Source organism: Herpailurus yagouaroundi, unplaced genomic scaffold (genome assembly GCF_014898765.1).
Source record: "Herpailurus yagouaroundi ecotype Mexico unplaced genomic scaffold, PumYag 77, whole genome shotgun sequence".
NCBI classification, from domain to species: Eukaryota; Metazoa; Chordata; class Mammalia; order Carnivora; family Felidae; genus Herpailurus; species Herpailurus yagouaroundi.
The window spans coordinates 28439763-28456454 of NW_024412388.1; the positions used below are offsets into that span (position 1 = coordinate 28439763).

At 55.5% G+C, this 16692-nt stretch overlaps 1 protein-coding gene across 4 annotated transcripts in view; it reads right to left on the minus strand.

The window, feature by feature from the left end:
• GRIK3 (glutamate ionotropic receptor kainate type subunit 3) overlaps positions 1–16692 on the minus strand; it is a 228544-nt gene that overhangs the window by 48548 nt on the left and 163304 nt on the right. For 3 of the 4 annotated variants that reach the window (XM_040469503.1, XM_040469514.1, XM_040469511.1), the window contains exons 6-9: positions 12230–12403; positions 11497–11640; positions 6170–6277; positions 2904–3017 (exon numbers count right to left, since the gene is read on the minus strand). In XM_040469503.1, the coding sequence (XP_040325437.1) occupies positions 2904–3017; positions 6170–6277; positions 11497–11640; positions 12230–12403 (540 nt within the window). Of the gene's footprint in view, positions 1–1344; positions 1573–2903; positions 3018–6169; positions 6278–11496; positions 11641–12229; positions 12404–16692 lie in introns of those variants that run through there. The other variant, XM_040469521.1, reaches the window with a different exon arrangement.

Consider the following 16692-nt stretch of genomic DNA (forward strand, 5'->3'; position numbering starts at 1 on the left):
TGCGGGGCTTGAACTCACTAGCTGTGAGACCGTGACCTGAGCCGCAGTCTAAAGCCCACCGACTGAGCCACCCCGGGGCCACCGGAAGGTTTGAGCTCTTAACCGTCACAGTCTTGCCCCGGCATCCTGGTCACACTGCACGACCCAAACGGCTGCTGGGCTACTGTTTGCCTGAGACGACAGACGGTGGGCCAAATGGAGCTGCGTGCAGGCTAGGGGCCGAGACGGGCTTCTCTGCTTCCCTATCTTCCGGGGTGCCTGAAGGCCAGTGCGACCCTGCGGGTGGGACTTCCGGCAAGGGACTGAGCGCATCAGGTAGGGGGCTTTGCAAGAAGCTGTGAGTGCAGACAGAGAAGGGCCTAGGATGTCTGCTGGATCCTGCCTCTGCTGGTGTAGACAAATCCTGTGCACCTTTGCGGAAGGGTCTTATGCCCTTGAAATCAGGCCGCTGCCACTTTAATAAAATTCACGCCTGTGGTCTTTCAAGGTGTGTGTATCCTGTATCCTGCTGGTAGATTACCTCTAGCTGGTCGCTCACTTGAGGGCATTGTTTTGTGGCTGAATCACCTCGGCTCACTTAATCACCCTTCTTCCCAATCTCTTAGAGCACACTGGTTTTACCTTTTTTAATCTTGCCTTGTGAAAAGTGTTTTATTTATATCTCACATTTTATGCAGTTCTGTTTTTAATCTTTTACCACCTTTTTATTATTTTATTTTCCCCCTTTTAAATTTTAGCTTTGTCACACTCGTATCCTTTTGCTTTCTGACATGTGGTTTTACATTTTTTACCTTGTCTAGCTGGAGCCGTTAATTATTTATGTTAATTTCTCGTCTTTCCTGATGGCTTTCCTTTTCATCTCGTTCCTTATTTTCATTTTTCTCATTATTATTTTCCTTTTAACCTTTGTGTTTTGTTCCCTTTCAACTCTCTCCTTTTCTATTTTCCTTCCCATCAGTATCCCTTCAATTGCTCATCTGTCTTTAATACCTTTATTGTCCTTTTTTATTTGTTTCTTTTTAATCTTTTATATATACATATACATATATATTTAATATAATTTTCCCCCATTCCTGATCAAATCTTTTGACTTCCTGGTCTCAGCAGTCTGATTTTTATATTTAAAAAATATTTCTTTTTTAACGTTTATTTATTTTTGAGACAGAGAGAGACAGAGCATGAACGGGGGAGGGGCAGAGAGAGAGGGAGACACAGAATCGGAAACAGGCTCCAGGCTCTGAGCGGTCAGCACAGAGCCCGACGCGGGGCTCGAACTCATGGACTGCGAGATCATGGCCTGAGCCAAAGTCGAAGCTTAACCCACTGAGCCACCCAGGCGCCCCGATTTTTATATTTTTTTTAGTTAACAACAATTTAATCAATAAAGGCAGGCAGGATGTACGGTGTTGGGGAAGATGCCTGGGGCAGGGGGGTTCATCCCCAAACCTGCGGGGCAGGTGTCTCCTCAGCCCTCTCATCCTGGATCCGGCTCTGTCGGCAGTAGGTCCAGAACCAAGGTTAGGACTCCATCACCTTTAACATGGATCCTGTCAATGGTCATGACCCTGAAGGCTGGAGGTGAGACCCGTAGGCTATAGTTGCTCTCTAGAAGCTGCTGGTGTCCCCGTGTCTGCTGCTCACTGGGAGAATGGGGCTGAACTCCTATGTCCCTTCCTGCCTGGGGAGGGGGGGGTCCACCATTTGGCCACCAAGCATACGTCTGGCGAATCACACTAGAGAGAGGACACAGGACCGTTCATCGGGGCCTGGCTCAGCTGCCTCCCACGGGAAGCAGGTGGGGCAACCCCATCTCGGCATCATGGAAGGTCCCAGTGCCCAGCCCCGCTCCCAGGTTGCATCCTGGGGCAGCCTCATTTTATCCAAGCCCTTCAAACCAGGTTGAGCCCTCTTTTTTGTAGAGAATTTGCTTTTCTCATATTGTATTTATTGTATCGTATTGTATGTGCTTTAATATAAGGAGAAGCTCCCTGAATCGTCCTCAAAAGGTCTTTGGTCAGGATCCACCAGGCTGTGATCAGGCTACCTGTCCCCAGTGTGGCCCAGCTTGGGTCCCAAAGAGCAGTGCTGTGTCTCTGAAAGGGTGGGCCCTGAGTCTGTGGATGCTCTGGAGGCCTTCCAGAAGGGGCCAGTGCAGTGGAGAGGGCACAGCACTGGCCAGTCAAGAGGCCAGTGGCGGGGTATGCCCTACTGCCCACCCTGAGCTCTAAGGTGCAGAGAGCCTGGGAGATGCCAAGAGCCGCTCCTTGGGTCAGAAGAAGGAGGCGCTATTCAGTCCTGGTGAATGGAGGGAGGGTGACAGGTAGAGCGGCCACAGAGGAGAGCTCTCAGGATGGGACACCGTGGACCGTGGCATGTGTGTGGGCTCCCGGCACCCACTGGGCTCTCTGGGTGTGGCCACAGTACCCATCAGAGCTGGGGGGACCACTGAGAAGGAACTTTTCCTTGGGAACTGAGGTAAAGAGGGGGACCCTCAGTCCTGGTGCAGAGGGCAGGCTAACCTCTTTCCTTCTACCCCTTCGTGGTTCGTGCTTGGGCCCAGGGGTGGGTGGGGGCGGGGGGATAAATGCAAACACACAGGTCTCCGAAGATCGGCTTCCAAGCAGTTCTCAGACGGGCACGAGAACCAGCCCCCTCTGCCTTTGGAAAGAGGCCTCTGAAAGCCACCCCCTGGGTTCTTTGGCCTGTGGCCACAAGCAGATCTGCTGTGCTCCAACTGCCAAGGGCTTTCTGAGGGACCCTCAGCGCTTCCACCTCCCCCATCTTCCAGCCTAGCAGCAACCCCCCTGAGCGGTGCCGGGTCTGGGCTGGGCGGGGCGACAGAGGGGCCTCTTCAGCCCGTCCCTGGCTCACACAGTCCCTCCCACAGGGCTGCAGGCTCTTACCAGCACGGTGGTGACGATGAGGGACCTGTTCGTCAGAGAGTCGGTGACATTCGGGCCTCGGCCTTTGGCGACCTCCGTGATGTTGAGCCCCTCCGCAGGACTCCACACCCCAACCTGGATGGACAGACAGACGGAGAAAAGGGGCCGAGTCCTCAGACGGCCAACAAGGCCATCATCTCCTTCCCATTCTTGGTGAGCATCGTCGTCACGGCTGACAGGCTGTGAGCTAACTCCTGACAACCTTGCTGCCTCCCTTCTTCTTGGAGGAGGCGCCCAAGGTGTGGAGTCTCTTGAATTCCATCACCTCCCCCTTGCTGGCTGGAGGGGAAAATGCAGAGGAGAAGGGGAGTGTAAAAACAGCCCAGGGACCTCAGCCTGGGGTGGAACAGATACACTAAGAAATCAGGGGTCCTGGGTCAGGGCCAGTCCTACCCCAGGACAGAGCCACTCTGAGCCTGGTGAGCCTCCCTCCTCCTGGGGAAGACGCTGGGCACCCAGCTGCTCACTCACTGGGTCTCTGCCCTGGTGCCACTTCCCGGGGCCAGGACGCCCTCCAAAGCCCGGAACAGGGTCTGGAGCAAGGGGGATGTTCACCCAACATGCGCGGACTGGGTTAATGGGTGACGAGATGTGTCCCATGCAGGAAGGCAGGCTGGGCAGGAGCTGGTCTTTGGCAGACCAAAGAGCGGAGGGCCCTCACTGCGGGCCTGGTTGCTGCTGGGTTTGAAGGCAGTTTGCTTTGTGGTCCTCCTTCTAAAGTTGGCGGATATCCTGGCCAAGGTGGCATAATCTGTCTCTCCACGGTGCCCTAGTTGCTATCAGGCCTGAGGCTGGAGGACGCCAGGGAAGATCAAGTTTACCAATCATTGCCTCGGGCCTCACGAAGGTCCCACTCTGCCCAGCTCCCCGGACTCCCCTTCAGGTCCCCTCCCTCAAGGAAGGTTTTGGCATGCCCACTGTGTCCTTGGCCTAGCTGGGGGGCACTCGGGAAACTTAATCAATTAAACAGAGAGGCCAAATGCAAACATCCCATTAAGAGAGCTGTGCAAAGCAGATAGCAGACAGACATGTAATTATGCCTGGGTAATTCTGCCTTAATCCTCCCAGAGCCACCGGCTGGAGCTGGCTGGATCAGCTATGACCCGGCTTAGCAAACAGAAGTGATGATACAAGAGGCAGGGCGGCTGTGTGGGGGCTTAGCACCCTCTCCAGGCAGGATTTCTGTCTACGCAGAGCCCCTAGAGCCACGAGAAGAGACAGGCCGACCGCCTCAAAGTGGGCCCAGCCCATGAGGGGTCCCTAGCAGTACACCTGGGTGCCCCATGCACATCTGTCCAGTGGTTCCTGAGCAGCTGGAACCCTCACCCCAGAAAGCACCTACTGACTTCCCACTGCATGCCTGGCTAGACCCCAGGAGTCCCGGGGAGGCGAGAACACTTAGGACGGAGGAGGACCCAGCCTCTACAGGCTGTCTGCCCACCACTCCCTGTGGCTGTGACCGGGAGCCTCTGGAGGAGGCAGGTCAACCTCTGTCCGGGTATATAGTAGGAGGGCTTTTCTTGGGTGTTAGCTATCGTCACTCTGTCCTTGGGAGAGGGATGCTGCGGTAGAAGGCTCAGATGGAAAGTGCTCTCATGATCCCATTACTCGCGTCTGCTGCGGGCACGGGAGCGGGTTGCACGGGCATACGTGGGTCTAACTGCCATCCTTAGAATTTTAGGCCATCTCCAGAGATGGACAGTTGAGAGAGCAGAAAGGAGATGCCACTTGAGCGAAAACCACTGCAGCAATACTGCTGGAGAAGGAAGGTCCACCCCCCACCCTCCCACCCCCAGGTACTGCCGGAGTTTAAACAGGAGCTGGCATACCGCCCGGCGAGACCTTGTGGTGCGAGTAGGTTGGACCAACCGGTCTCCCTGATCTTAGGAGCGGAGGCCACAGCGCCTGTCCCTAAGGGACTGACGCTGTATGCAGAGGAAAGGTGGCATTTCCCTGGCCACCCCTGCACAGGAGCCCCCATTAGTCTGTGGGACACTCAGGAGTGGGCGGAGTAAACTTGGCCACAAGTTGCAACCCAGCCAGAGCCATGTCTGTGCCTGAGGGAGCGACCCCAGGAGACAGAGGCCACCTCCACAGCCAGGGCGATCACTCAGCCAAAGGAGGGGCCAGAGGGAGTGGGTGTGACTGCGCCACAGGGAATGTTCTGGGGCCAGTGGAGGCTGGGCGTGGAGAGGCAAGTTGGGTTGTTCCTCGGAGAGCCATAGAAGTCCAAGTCAGGGGCTGGAGCTTAACTCGGCACTGGCGGTGGAGGGGGCGGGGGGGGGGGGGACCATGCTGTGCTTTGGGAAGCTGTGTGTGTGTGTGTGTGTGTGTGTTTGTGTGTGTGTGTGTATATACACTGAGCATGGCTGCAGGCTCAGGGGTGGAGGTGGAGAGGCCAGGGCTGAGTGCTAAAACAATCCAAGGGAGGGAGGCCTGATCAATGGCAGACAGGGGTGGAGAGGAGAGGAATCAAGCCATCCTGAAGTCTCAGAGGCTGGCCCCTGAGACTGAGGAGCTGGCCCCTCCCCAACTTCCGGGTTTTTGTTCACCCTACTCGCAGGCTGGTGGGAGAGGGTGTGGCTGACCCCCTGGTCCTGAGGTCCCAGGAATTCGGAGAATTAGGGCTAATGTTGAATCTCCTCCCCAGGCCAGCAGCCTGACTGGACAGAATATGCAGAAGGCTCCCAGGGAGAATTGGCCTCATTTACAAACGTCTGATGGTAGCCAGATGGAGGTCCCAGAAGCGCTTGCTTTCTCATCAAAACCCCCTGAAATCATTGAGACCTTAGAAACCGAGAGTGAGATCAGAATTCATGTGCTTCAACTTCTCTCTAAGGATAAGAACCAACTGCATTTCCCAGACAAGCAATCATATTGCTTAATCTTTGCTTAAATGCCTCCAGTGACAGTGAGCTCACTACTCCCCAGGCAGCCACCCCCTGGTGGTTAGAGTTCTGTTACCCAAAGTCGGGTCTGTCCCTCTGTGCGCCGCGGGGGGGGGCCCCCCCCCACCCGGCCTTTCATGACTTTTCCCAGTTAAGCATCCCCGGTGGCCCTTGCTCACCGGGCGATAGCCTGGGTGTCTGCCACGGCCAGGCCACTGAGTTCTGTATCCTTCCAGTCTGACCAGGCCTCCATGTTCTCCGAAGGGCCAGGGCACAGGCCATGCCAGGTCATGTCGAGCCCCCAAGGTCTTGTCCCCTCCCTCTCCTGAGCCCACGAACCTTCTCCAGGCCGTCCTCCTTCAGGCTGATGATGTCCAGATCAAAATCCGTCCGTAAGCCACTGGTTTTGTTGAAAACAATCCGTCCAGTTAATCCTTCCCATTGAGCCTGCCGGAAGGGAGAGGGCAGAGCAGCAATTCCTCGGGCTCATAAATCATCATTCGGTACAACTGTACAATGCTTCATTTTAATTACTCTTTGCACTGATACTGTTCCCCCAAGACCATGATTAATTAATAATCACCTCCATCATTGCTCGGGCTGTGGTGCGAGCCAGCGATTTCCATAAATTCTATTATGCTCTTTAGCCAGCTTTACATTTGCACCTTCTCGTGTACAACATCGATCTCAGACGCACTCAAATGAGCCCCCGCCTTGAAGCCAAAGAGGAGGGGAAGGCCCTGTCAGGTCCCCAGAGAGGGGCAAGGAGGAGGCAGGCGGGCGGCTTGGGGCAGGTGACACCTACCCAGAGGCGGAAAAGCCAAGGGGCCGAGCCAGCCCTGGAGGTAAGACCAGACGCGTGGAGTAGAGCAGGAGGAGACCGAGAAGTCACCCCCACCGCCCCCGGCCCCAGCTCCACGAGCGTCGAGCGTCGAAGTTAAGAACTCTGGGGTCAGAATGCCGGGTCCAACCGCAGTCGGCTGTGCAAACTTAGGAATTCTAGGTCACCTCTCTGCCTCAGTTTCCTCATCTACAAAACGGGATTCATAATTGTACCAAAACGCCACGGGGGGTGAATGGAGATAAAGCCCATAAAATACTTAGGACAGTGCGTGGTACCACCCGAGCCCTTGAGCTCATGGTCACTTTTGTGTATTGTCATTAACATCGTTAACCAGAGAGAGATGCAGAGAACATGCAGGACCCAAGCTGAGAAAGTCCCACTCTTCTAGATCAGGGGCGAGCAAGCTACAGCTGGTGCCCCGATAGGCCTGCGGCCTGTTTTTGTAAACAGTTGATTAGAACACAGCCACACCCATGTGTTTGCTTATTGTCTTTGGCCGCTTTGGAGCCGCTGCCTCAGGCCTGGATAGTTACAAAGAGACCATCTGGCCCACAAAGCCCAAATATTTACTATCCAGCCCGTTGCAGGAAAGGTTTGCTGACTCCGTTCTAGAAAATACCTTTCCTGTGGACCCAATGCATCCCTGCAAAGTACTTCACACCGCTCAGAGCATGTAACCTCCACAGCAGCCCCGCAGGTGGGCCAGGTGAGGTCACGATTCCCATTTTACAGACCAGGAAGCAGGCCAGGAAGGCCAGGCGCATCACCCAAGCTCGCAGAGGGGGTCAGAGCTCCGCGCCGCAGCTGGGGTCCCAGGGCCCCACCCCTCAGGCTGGAGCCCCGTCCTTCTCCAAGGAGGTAGGAGGCAGCCAGCACACGCGTAAACGCCCCAATACCCACGGGCTTTCTGTGTCTGGGAGAACAAACCCATCCATCCCGGAGGCCCTGGGAACCAAGGGAGGCTGCAGGCTGGAGCTGGGGGAGGAAATCTGGAGCTCACACAGTCCACTGGGCTGGAGGAGGCTGGGGAAGGAGGCGCCAGAGAACATGGGGGCGGGGGAAGGTCTGATTATGGAAATGTTTGCTTTGCCAAGGTGGTTCCCAACCACACTGGGGTCATGACCCCCTGCAGGCTCTGAAAACGGCCCCAGGGCCTCTCCCTGGCTGATTGTCCCTGGCGCGCACACACTGACACTCAGAACTGGATGCCCAAGTTCGTGGGACCATGGATCCCAGGAGTCCAAAATAAAACCCGTGGGCTCTCCAAGCATTTGGACAGCTCTAAGGCCCCAAGGTAAGTGTGCAGATGAGCCAGCCGGTGGACCCACCGAGGCAGAGGGGCGGGGCCTGGAAGGGGTACGGGAAGCTCTAAGACAAGTTGGACAGAATGCGGGCTTTGCACAAGTGATCCAACCTCTCTGAGCTTCAGCAAGGGGAAAATGATCTATTTCACAGGTGTTCAAAAAGATGTATAAAGTGCTTAGCACAGTGCCTGCCATCTACGATCCCAGCTAAGTGCTATTAAGGTATTATTTCTCCCTTGGATTACAGGGCTGGTGCTTAGCTGGGAGGAAGGCTGGGGGCTGGGGCCAGGGCCTGAGGCCTCAGTAGAAATCCTGTCATAGAGGGCTAACTAACCCCCTTTCCTGAATGTGCTTTGTCTCATCACAATCCTGCCAGGTGGGTGTCACTGTCGCCCCCATTTTAGGATCATAGACACAGAGGCTCAAAGAGGGGCCGAGCTATAGAAAGCTGCACGGGATGGTGCTGCAGGGCAGAATCCGGGTCTGCAGGAACAGAGTTGAAGAGCGTGGGGTCACCATGCCCAAGTTCAGTGGGGGAGGCTTACAGAGCCTGGGGGGCTGGAAACGGGGTTGGGGACAGAGACTGAAATATCAGACAAGGTAAAGACCACTGTTCATAACCTCACAGGGAGGCTCAGCTCCCCTCGGGCTGGCTGGCTCCCCCCTCCTCTGCACCCTCAGGCTATCTCCTGGCCCCCAGGGGAAATCACAGCAGGTGCCTTCAACCTGCACTGGGAGCAGACAAAGCTTCCCCCTTGTCAGCTCTGGAGGAATTAAATGCCAGCAGGGGGGCACGGACTGTCTGTGGGCGGGTGGGCAGGGCCAGGGCAAGGAGCCACTGGCAGCTCCTCCCCGTGACATTTCCCGGCCTGCCCGCCCCTTCCAGCCACCGCTCAAGACTCGCTAAATGAAAGATGCTTCACACGCTCTGAACTCCGGCCTGGTATTTTCCAGCTCCTCTCGGAAATGCCAAGTCTTTAAAATGATTTACTGTCACGCAGTCAGAGAAGGAGACGGGCAACTTGGAAATGGTCTGAGGGAAGACTTGTGCTGGGCTCAGGCAGGGCACTGGGGTCCCGGTCCCGGGCAGAGGTGGCACTGTGGGCCAGCCACGCGGCTGCTCGGGGCCTCCGTCTCCACCGCCCTCAAATGCAGGTGGCACAAACGTGTTTCTGAAAGGGCTCCGTAAGAGTGTGAGTGGTGAGGGCCACTCACTGGGCCAGTGGCCAGGAAACAGGAGGTACACCGGTGTGGGCCAGTCAGCCCCAGGAGGGAGAAGGGGCCCCTTTCTACGGGGCGGGCGGTGACGAATCTGCTCCCTGTAGGGTTTTGTCACTGAGCCTCAAAAATTCCAACGGGTGAGGGGTAGACAGGGTGGGGGTCCCCGAAGCTATGTGGCCCAGAGATCCTCGTGAGCTGGAAACCCAGCATGGAGAAGAAGTCATAGTCATGGCAGTTGTGACGACAGTAACTGCAGCCAATCTGTTCAGCATCTGCTCTGTGCCACGCTCTGTCCTGAGTGCTTCACCCACACCATCACCCACCTCATCCTGCAACAACCCTAGGAAAATCTCCAGGGTACAGAGACAGAGCTGAGGTACAGAGACATTCAGTAGCTTGTCTAAGGTCACACAGCTAAAAAGTGGTTAAGCTTCAAAGCCACTTTTGCTTGGCTCGTAAGGGTCCCAGGGTCGTGGCTCGGGTCACCGACCCCCTCACGCTGGCCTCTGACCGCTCCGTCGGAGGCCTGCCGAGGAAGGAGGCACAGGCGGCTGACAGTCGGGTCTCAGAGTTCCCCGAGAACAAGCCGGTGATCGCTCAGGCCAAGCAGGCCTGCTCAGGGCATTGGACAATCAGACTTCCTCTGCAGTTTTGAGTTGGATGAGAAGGGACCATCATGGTCTTCTTATACCAAAATATCCGACACTGGATGGAGCCCCTTCGAGGCGTGAGGGAGGTGGTCCCAAGGACTTCGTGCCACCCTCACCATGATGGTCACCCGATGGTGACATCTGCCAGGAGAGGAAATGGACACTTGGGGACATCTAGGACCATGCGTGAAGCCACACAGCTGGGAGAGGCAGAGACAACTCCACAGGCACGTACGTCAAACTACAGCCCGTGTCCCATCCCCATTCCTTTTAGCGCTGTTCCCAAGTGGTGGTAGTGACCTCGGGACTTGGGGGAAGGCTAACTGTCCGCTGAGAATAAGGTGGTGGGTCTGTTACTGGCCCTCTTGGCGCTGCCTTCCTTTGCACGTGGGATTACATTCCTGAATGCGAGGGCTTGCTTCGTGTCTGCCCCCTCCCTAGGCTGGGAGTTCTGGGAATGCGGGGGCTCGTCTGTCTCAGCCCCACTGGATCCCAGTGCAGGGTTCTGCGCCTGGCACCCAGCGGGCCCACCACAATCAGCTGCTGAATAAATGAATGAGCGCTCAAGGCAGCCTGCCTCATTTCTGGTCCACTGTGATTGCTACAAAGAGATCGTCTACACAGCCCTCCTGGAGGGCTTCCCCCGCCGCACTCCGTGCCGCCTGGACGTGGTCACTCCCTCTGACCCAGGATAACCCTGCCCGGATCTCGTCCCCAAGCGGTCTTCCTCCACCAGTCACTGGGATTTGCCTCTGCCCACGTCCTGGGCTAGACGCTTTGCGTCCAGTTTCACACGGTCTTCTAAACAACACGGAGGTAAGGACTCTTAATGCCCATTTTACAGTCCAGGAAACTGAGAATCAGAACGTTAATCCTCTCACCCGAAGGCACACAGCTAATCGTGATGCAGCCAGGACGCCTGGCCCCGGCCTTAGCTTCCCCCGCCTGTAAAATGGGAACGGTAAACTGCCACCCACAGCTTACAAGGACAGTGGTGACGGAGAGTCCTTCGAAATTATCCGTTGGCACTAAGTGTTTCAACGGTCATCTGAATAGCAGGATGGATTTCTGCTCTCTGGTTCCTCTGAATCAGCCCCACGGATGGGACTTCTTCACAGCCGCTGTGATGTCAGGAGAGCCGAGTCCCAGGGGGCCCACGACACGAAGAGGAGTTTGGAGGGCTGATTATGATCTGCCCAGCCTCCTCTGCCCTGGCACCGCCCTGAGCCCTTTCCGCACGGGGTCTCATCTCCGCTTCACAGCATCCCTGTGACGGGGCATGCTTCGCACCCCATTTTGCAGATGAGCCAATCAAGGCTCAGCAAGGTTCTCTAGCTTGCCCAAGGTCACACAGCCCGAGGCACAGACCCTCATGTCTTGCATCAGAAAGCCCACGCAGGTCCTGCTGACCGTGCTGACCACCCACGGAGAACCTCCTACACGCCAGGGCCTTTGCCTCTCAATCCCCCTGTAAGAACGAGCCCATCAGGCCCATTTTCCCCCCAAGGAAACTGAGGCTCAGAGAGGAGAAGCACTGAGCCTTCTCCCACACCCGGGCCTTCGCTCTGCAGCTCTGCTGACCCCATGCTGATCCCCAGGGGCAGTGGGGGGAGGCCCTGGCTGGGGGAGGTGCAGGGGAACACTCACCTCCTTGATGAAGTTCATGAAGCGGCCGCCAAAGCGCCAGGCCTTGTGCCGATGGCACTGCAGGGAGTTCACGGTCATCTGGGGTGCCCGCTGGTAGCACACAGACACGATGTGGACGGCATCATACAGTAAGGCCGCGTCAGTCTGCAGGGGAGGGCCCGGGGCCTGCCTGAGAGCAGATCCCAAGCCCCGAGAGTCCTCGGCCCAATCTGCTCTGTCCCTTTTCCCCTCCCTCGCCAGACACGAGGGGTCCGGGTGAGGGAAAGGCCCACGGTGACCCCGTCCACGCCCCCAGCGAAGGCCAGATTTGGGTGTCCCTGCTGTTCCACAGACACTCAACTTCCACCCTCTGCAGCTCAGACCTTCTCCCTCTAGGCCCTCTCACCCCATCCCACCGCTCCTGCTGCTCCCCTAGGCCCTGCCCACACCTTCTCCCTTCCCGCTCCCCCGCCTTCGGCTGGTCACGGCCGAGGGTCCTTATCCCCGCGCTCCGAAACAATCCGTTTACAAGCCTCCACTACCACCTTTGGTGTGGGACTGTGTCTGATTCCTTTGTGTTCCCAGAACCTAGTCTAAGGTCTGAGGAAGGGAAGTGGTGGGAGGGGAGAAGAGATAGGGAGGATGGAGGGAAGGGAAAAAGGATGGGAGGAAGGAAGAAAAGATAGAAGAGGGAAAGGAGAGAGAAGGACAGGGAAAGGGGAGACCCCGGATCTGACCCGCCTGGCTGGAATACCATCATCACTCCGTCCAACAGGCCGGACTCTGCCCGGGGAGCCGCCTGCAGCCTCTCCATGGACCACTTCTCCACGATGGCTGAGACATGGGGGTTGTCCACGTTGAGGATCCGGAACCCTGTCAGGTTCACTCCTGAGTAGCGGTAGGGCTCCAGGTCTAACGCATATAGATCCTTGATGGAGAGAGGTTCGAGTAAATAACGGTGTGGCTGCTGTAAGCTCCACCCCCCTGGCATCCCACACTCAGAGCCCCACCACCCAAGGCTGCATCTCCCAGCAGAGCCGTGCTCTGCAGGGGGGAGGCTCAACAGTGACGGTGACGGAGCACCTGCAGGAGCACTGATGTGGAATTGACGGGAACACCCTCTGCCTGCTGGCCGACCTCACATACTCACGGCCGGACCTCTGGCAGGTGGCTCAACCGATTTCTTCATCTACGGAATGGGGACTGTGGCTCTTTTATAGGACCCGGTGCAACAGGTCACATAAAGGCCCAGCCCAGAACATCACAGGAGCTTGGTAAAGGCCATCATGGTCATTCCCAACGATGGGGGAGCCCACTTTGGGAGCACAAAGAGCACTGGGTCTGGGCATCTCCAAGTTACCCAGAGGGAAGCCCAAGGGAATTATTTTACCTGCCCCCAAAAGACTAGTTGAAAACAGTCCTTTCTAGAGGTGCCTGGGTGACTCAGTCGGTTAAGCATCCGACTTCAGCTCAGGTCATGATCTCGCGGTCCATGAGTTCAAGCCCCGCGTCAGGCTCTGTGCTGACAGCTCAGAGCCTGGAGCCTGCTTCAGATTCTGTGCCTCCCTCTCTCTCTGCCCCGCCCCTGCTCATACTCTGTCTCTCTCACTCTCAAAAATGAATAAATGTTAATTAAAAAAATAATAAAAAATAGACTAGTCCTTTCTAGCTTTTGCACAGTGAAGGAAACCATCAACAAAATGAAAACACTGAGCCGGAGAAGTACTTGCAAACTATATATCTGACAAGGCATTGATACCCGAGATATAGAAAGAACTCCTACAACTCAGTAACAACACCATCACCAAAAGCCAAAACCAGATTAAAAAATGGGCAGTGAGCCTGAAAACACATTTTTCTAAAGAAGACATCCAGATGGCCAACAGACACATGCAAAGGTGCTCAGCATCACTCATCATCAGGGAAATGCAAATCAAAACCACCACAGGCCCTCACCTGGCACCTGTCAGGATGGCTAGAACCAAAAAGATAAGGAACCACAAGTGTTGGCGAGGACGCAGAGAGAAAGGAACCCTCGTGCGCTGTTGGTGGGAATGCAAACGGGTGCAGCCACTGTGGAAAACAGTATGGAGTCTCCTCAAAAAATTACAACCAGAACTACTCTATGATCCAGGGGTTCCACTTCTGGGCATTTATCTGAAGCAAACAAAAAATCTAATTTGACAACACACGTGCACTCCTGTGTTCACTCCAGCATGACTTCTAGTAGCCACGATGTGGAAGCAACCTACGTGTCCATCGACAGCTGAACGGATAAAGAGGATGTGGTGCGTACACACAGAGGAATGTAAGTCAGCCATAAAAAAACAAACAAAAAAAAAACCCGACAAAATCCTGCCGTTTGTAACCATGTGTCTGGACCTAGAGGGCATTATGCTAAGTGAAGCAAGTCAAACAGAGGAAGACAAATACCGTATGATGTCGCTTACGTGTGGAATCTAAAAAGCAAAACAAAACAAACTCACAGACACAGAGAACAAACTGGTGGATGCCAGAAGGGGAGAGGGGTGGGGGTGGGGGGACGGGCAAAACAGGTCAAGGGGATTGAGAGGGACGAACTTGCAGCTATAAAATAAGTAAGTCACGGGGACGTAATGTGCAGCACGGAGAATGCAGTCAGTTATACGGTCATGACTTTGTATGGTGACAGACGGCAACCAAACCTACTGCGGGGACCGTTTTTTTTTTTTTTTTTTAATTTTTTTTTCAACGTTTATTTATTTTTGGGACAGAGAGAGACAGAGCATGAACGGGCGAGGGGCAGAGAGAGAGGGAGACACAGAATCGGAAACAGGCTCCAGGCTCCGAGCCATCAGCCCAGAGCCCGACGCGGGGCTCGAACTCACGGACCGCGAGATCGTGACCTGGCTGAAGTCAGACGCTTAACCGACTGCGCCACCCAGGCGCCCCGATGGACCGTTTTGTAATGCATAAAAATAATGAATTGCTATCTTGTGCCCCTGAAATGAACATAATATCGTAGGTCAGTTATAATTCAATAAAAAAGAAGAGTCTTTCTGCTTGGGACTCAAGAAATACCACTGTCTTCTTCTCACAAGCCAGGCCTCTCACCCTTCGCCTCCTAGGAGCAGCTGGCCGACAGTCGGCTCGTCTGTCCGTGGCCAGGCCACATCCGGTCTGGTGCAATGGGCAGGCCCTGGCCGAAGGGCCAGGAAGACAAGCCTCAATGCCTGGAGCGGCCCAGCTCCGGCCCCTCCCTGCACTCCAGCTCTGTGGCAAGGTGGGCCGGTGAGGCGAGGAGGCAGAGGGGTTGGGGGGGGAAGGGGGGGGCAAGCCAGGCATTAAGAAAAAGTGGCAGGTGGCAGGGGCAGGGAGGTGGCAGGTGGTAGCTGGAGGAGCGGAGCAGAGTTCTGTCCTGTTAAGCAAAACTCCCCAAACTTGGAAATAAGGCGGAAGGGAATGTCGTAGGGAATGTCGTAGGGAAGCATCGCTGACTAGGCCCGTCCTGGATTCTGTGATGCTCTGGGAGAACGCACCTGGGCCTGACTTCACTCTCAGCTACTGATTAAAGGCCCAGACTCAAGGTTAACTTGGAGATCTTTGCCAACTGGAAAGATAAACCCCGATGTTGTGGTTTATTGCCCTGTAGGACATTAATTCACTGAGCAGTCTTACTCTGTGTTTTCCCCTCCAAATAAAAACTCAATCCCTCAAAAGCTCTTGGAGACAGTGTTCCCTTGTTAGTGAACCGAATCCGTCTTTGATATGTATTTATCCTATATTTGCATGAGTCATTTTTTTACTTTTTGAAAATGTAACACACTATGATCCTCTGGATTGGCCCCTTCCTACTAGTGGAGAAACTGCGTCCTAAGGTCCTCCTGGCCAACTGCCTATCCTTTTCCATGCTCTGCCCTCATCAAGCTGCCTTCTGTCCCGGACCCCGGTCCATCCTCTTTCCTGGGTCCCTCGACTCAGACCCTCCATCCTGTGCTGGGAGAGCGGCAGGGCACCCCGTGGGCTGTACGCTTCTCTGCATGGCCACAGCCGTCGGGAATAACACCCCAGCCCCTCACAGTCCAAGCTTCGGTTAACTCAGTGGTGGCTCGAAGAACAGTGAGCCCACGGAGCAGGTTATGCACATGGTGCTGGCGCCCTCCTGTCTCCCTAATTGATGCTAAACTCCTGCTGCTCCCGCTGCACCCCCAGAATGGGCTTCTTCTGGGGTGCACTCTGTTGGTTTCCCCTTTGAAGGCTTAAGGAGTAGGGAGTAGTGGGGAGGTTTGGCACAGACTTGAACCGACAAGAAAAGTCAGTCCTAGCCTTGCCCAAACAAATAGGGTGCTGATTCTCGGCCAGGACTTGGGACGGGGAAGGGGTCGGGTGGGAGCACGAAGCTGGGTCTTCAGCAGACGAGGGGGTCTCGCTGGGCCGGCCAGAGGGTGCCTGCCCCAGTCTCAGTGGGGAGCCCAGGGTGGGCACCGCGCTCAGCCCTGATGTGGAAGACATTGTCCCATCTCAGTAACCCCTTGCGAAGCAGCTGTTTAATCGTCTTCTCCTTTTACAGATGAGGAAGCAGGGGCATCAGGCGACTCGCCTGCGGTCACGAAGTTCCTACAGGGCGGAGCAGAATTCGGACCCAGGGCCATTTCAGTGGTGTGTTGGAGCCGGCTCCCACGGGCCCGTGGGAGCTAACTGTTCGCACTTCCTCCTGTCCCTGTGCGCGTCCAGTGACATCACATTGGTAGCTTAATACCAGCCACAGTGGAAGTATTCACACCACGGAAATCAGAGGCACTACAAGTCCAGGGGCATCTCCCCTCCCCTCTGAGAGCTGGTTGTACATTTTTGTCTGTCTTATTCAAAAATTCCCGGGCTTTACTGTCCCCAGTGGTTGCCAAACACACAATATGCATCAGGATGGGTTCTGGAGCTTTTGGAGGGGGGGGACGTATAAGCCATGGACAGTCTGGGGTGTGGCCCCTGGTTGTTGGGAGGTGAGGGGCAGACAGGAGTCCGGTCCTTCCCGCCTTACCCATCTTGGCAATAGAGAAACAATCACGACGAGCTAACAGCTATGAGCACCTGTCAATCTTACACCCCAGGCACCACTTAATTCGCATCTCCACCTCACACAAGGAGGGTGCTGTTGGCACCCCATTTTAGAGGAAGGAACTGAGGCACAGAGAGGTTAGGTTTCACCGCTGGGGAGCGGTGCAGTCAAACCCCGGAAGT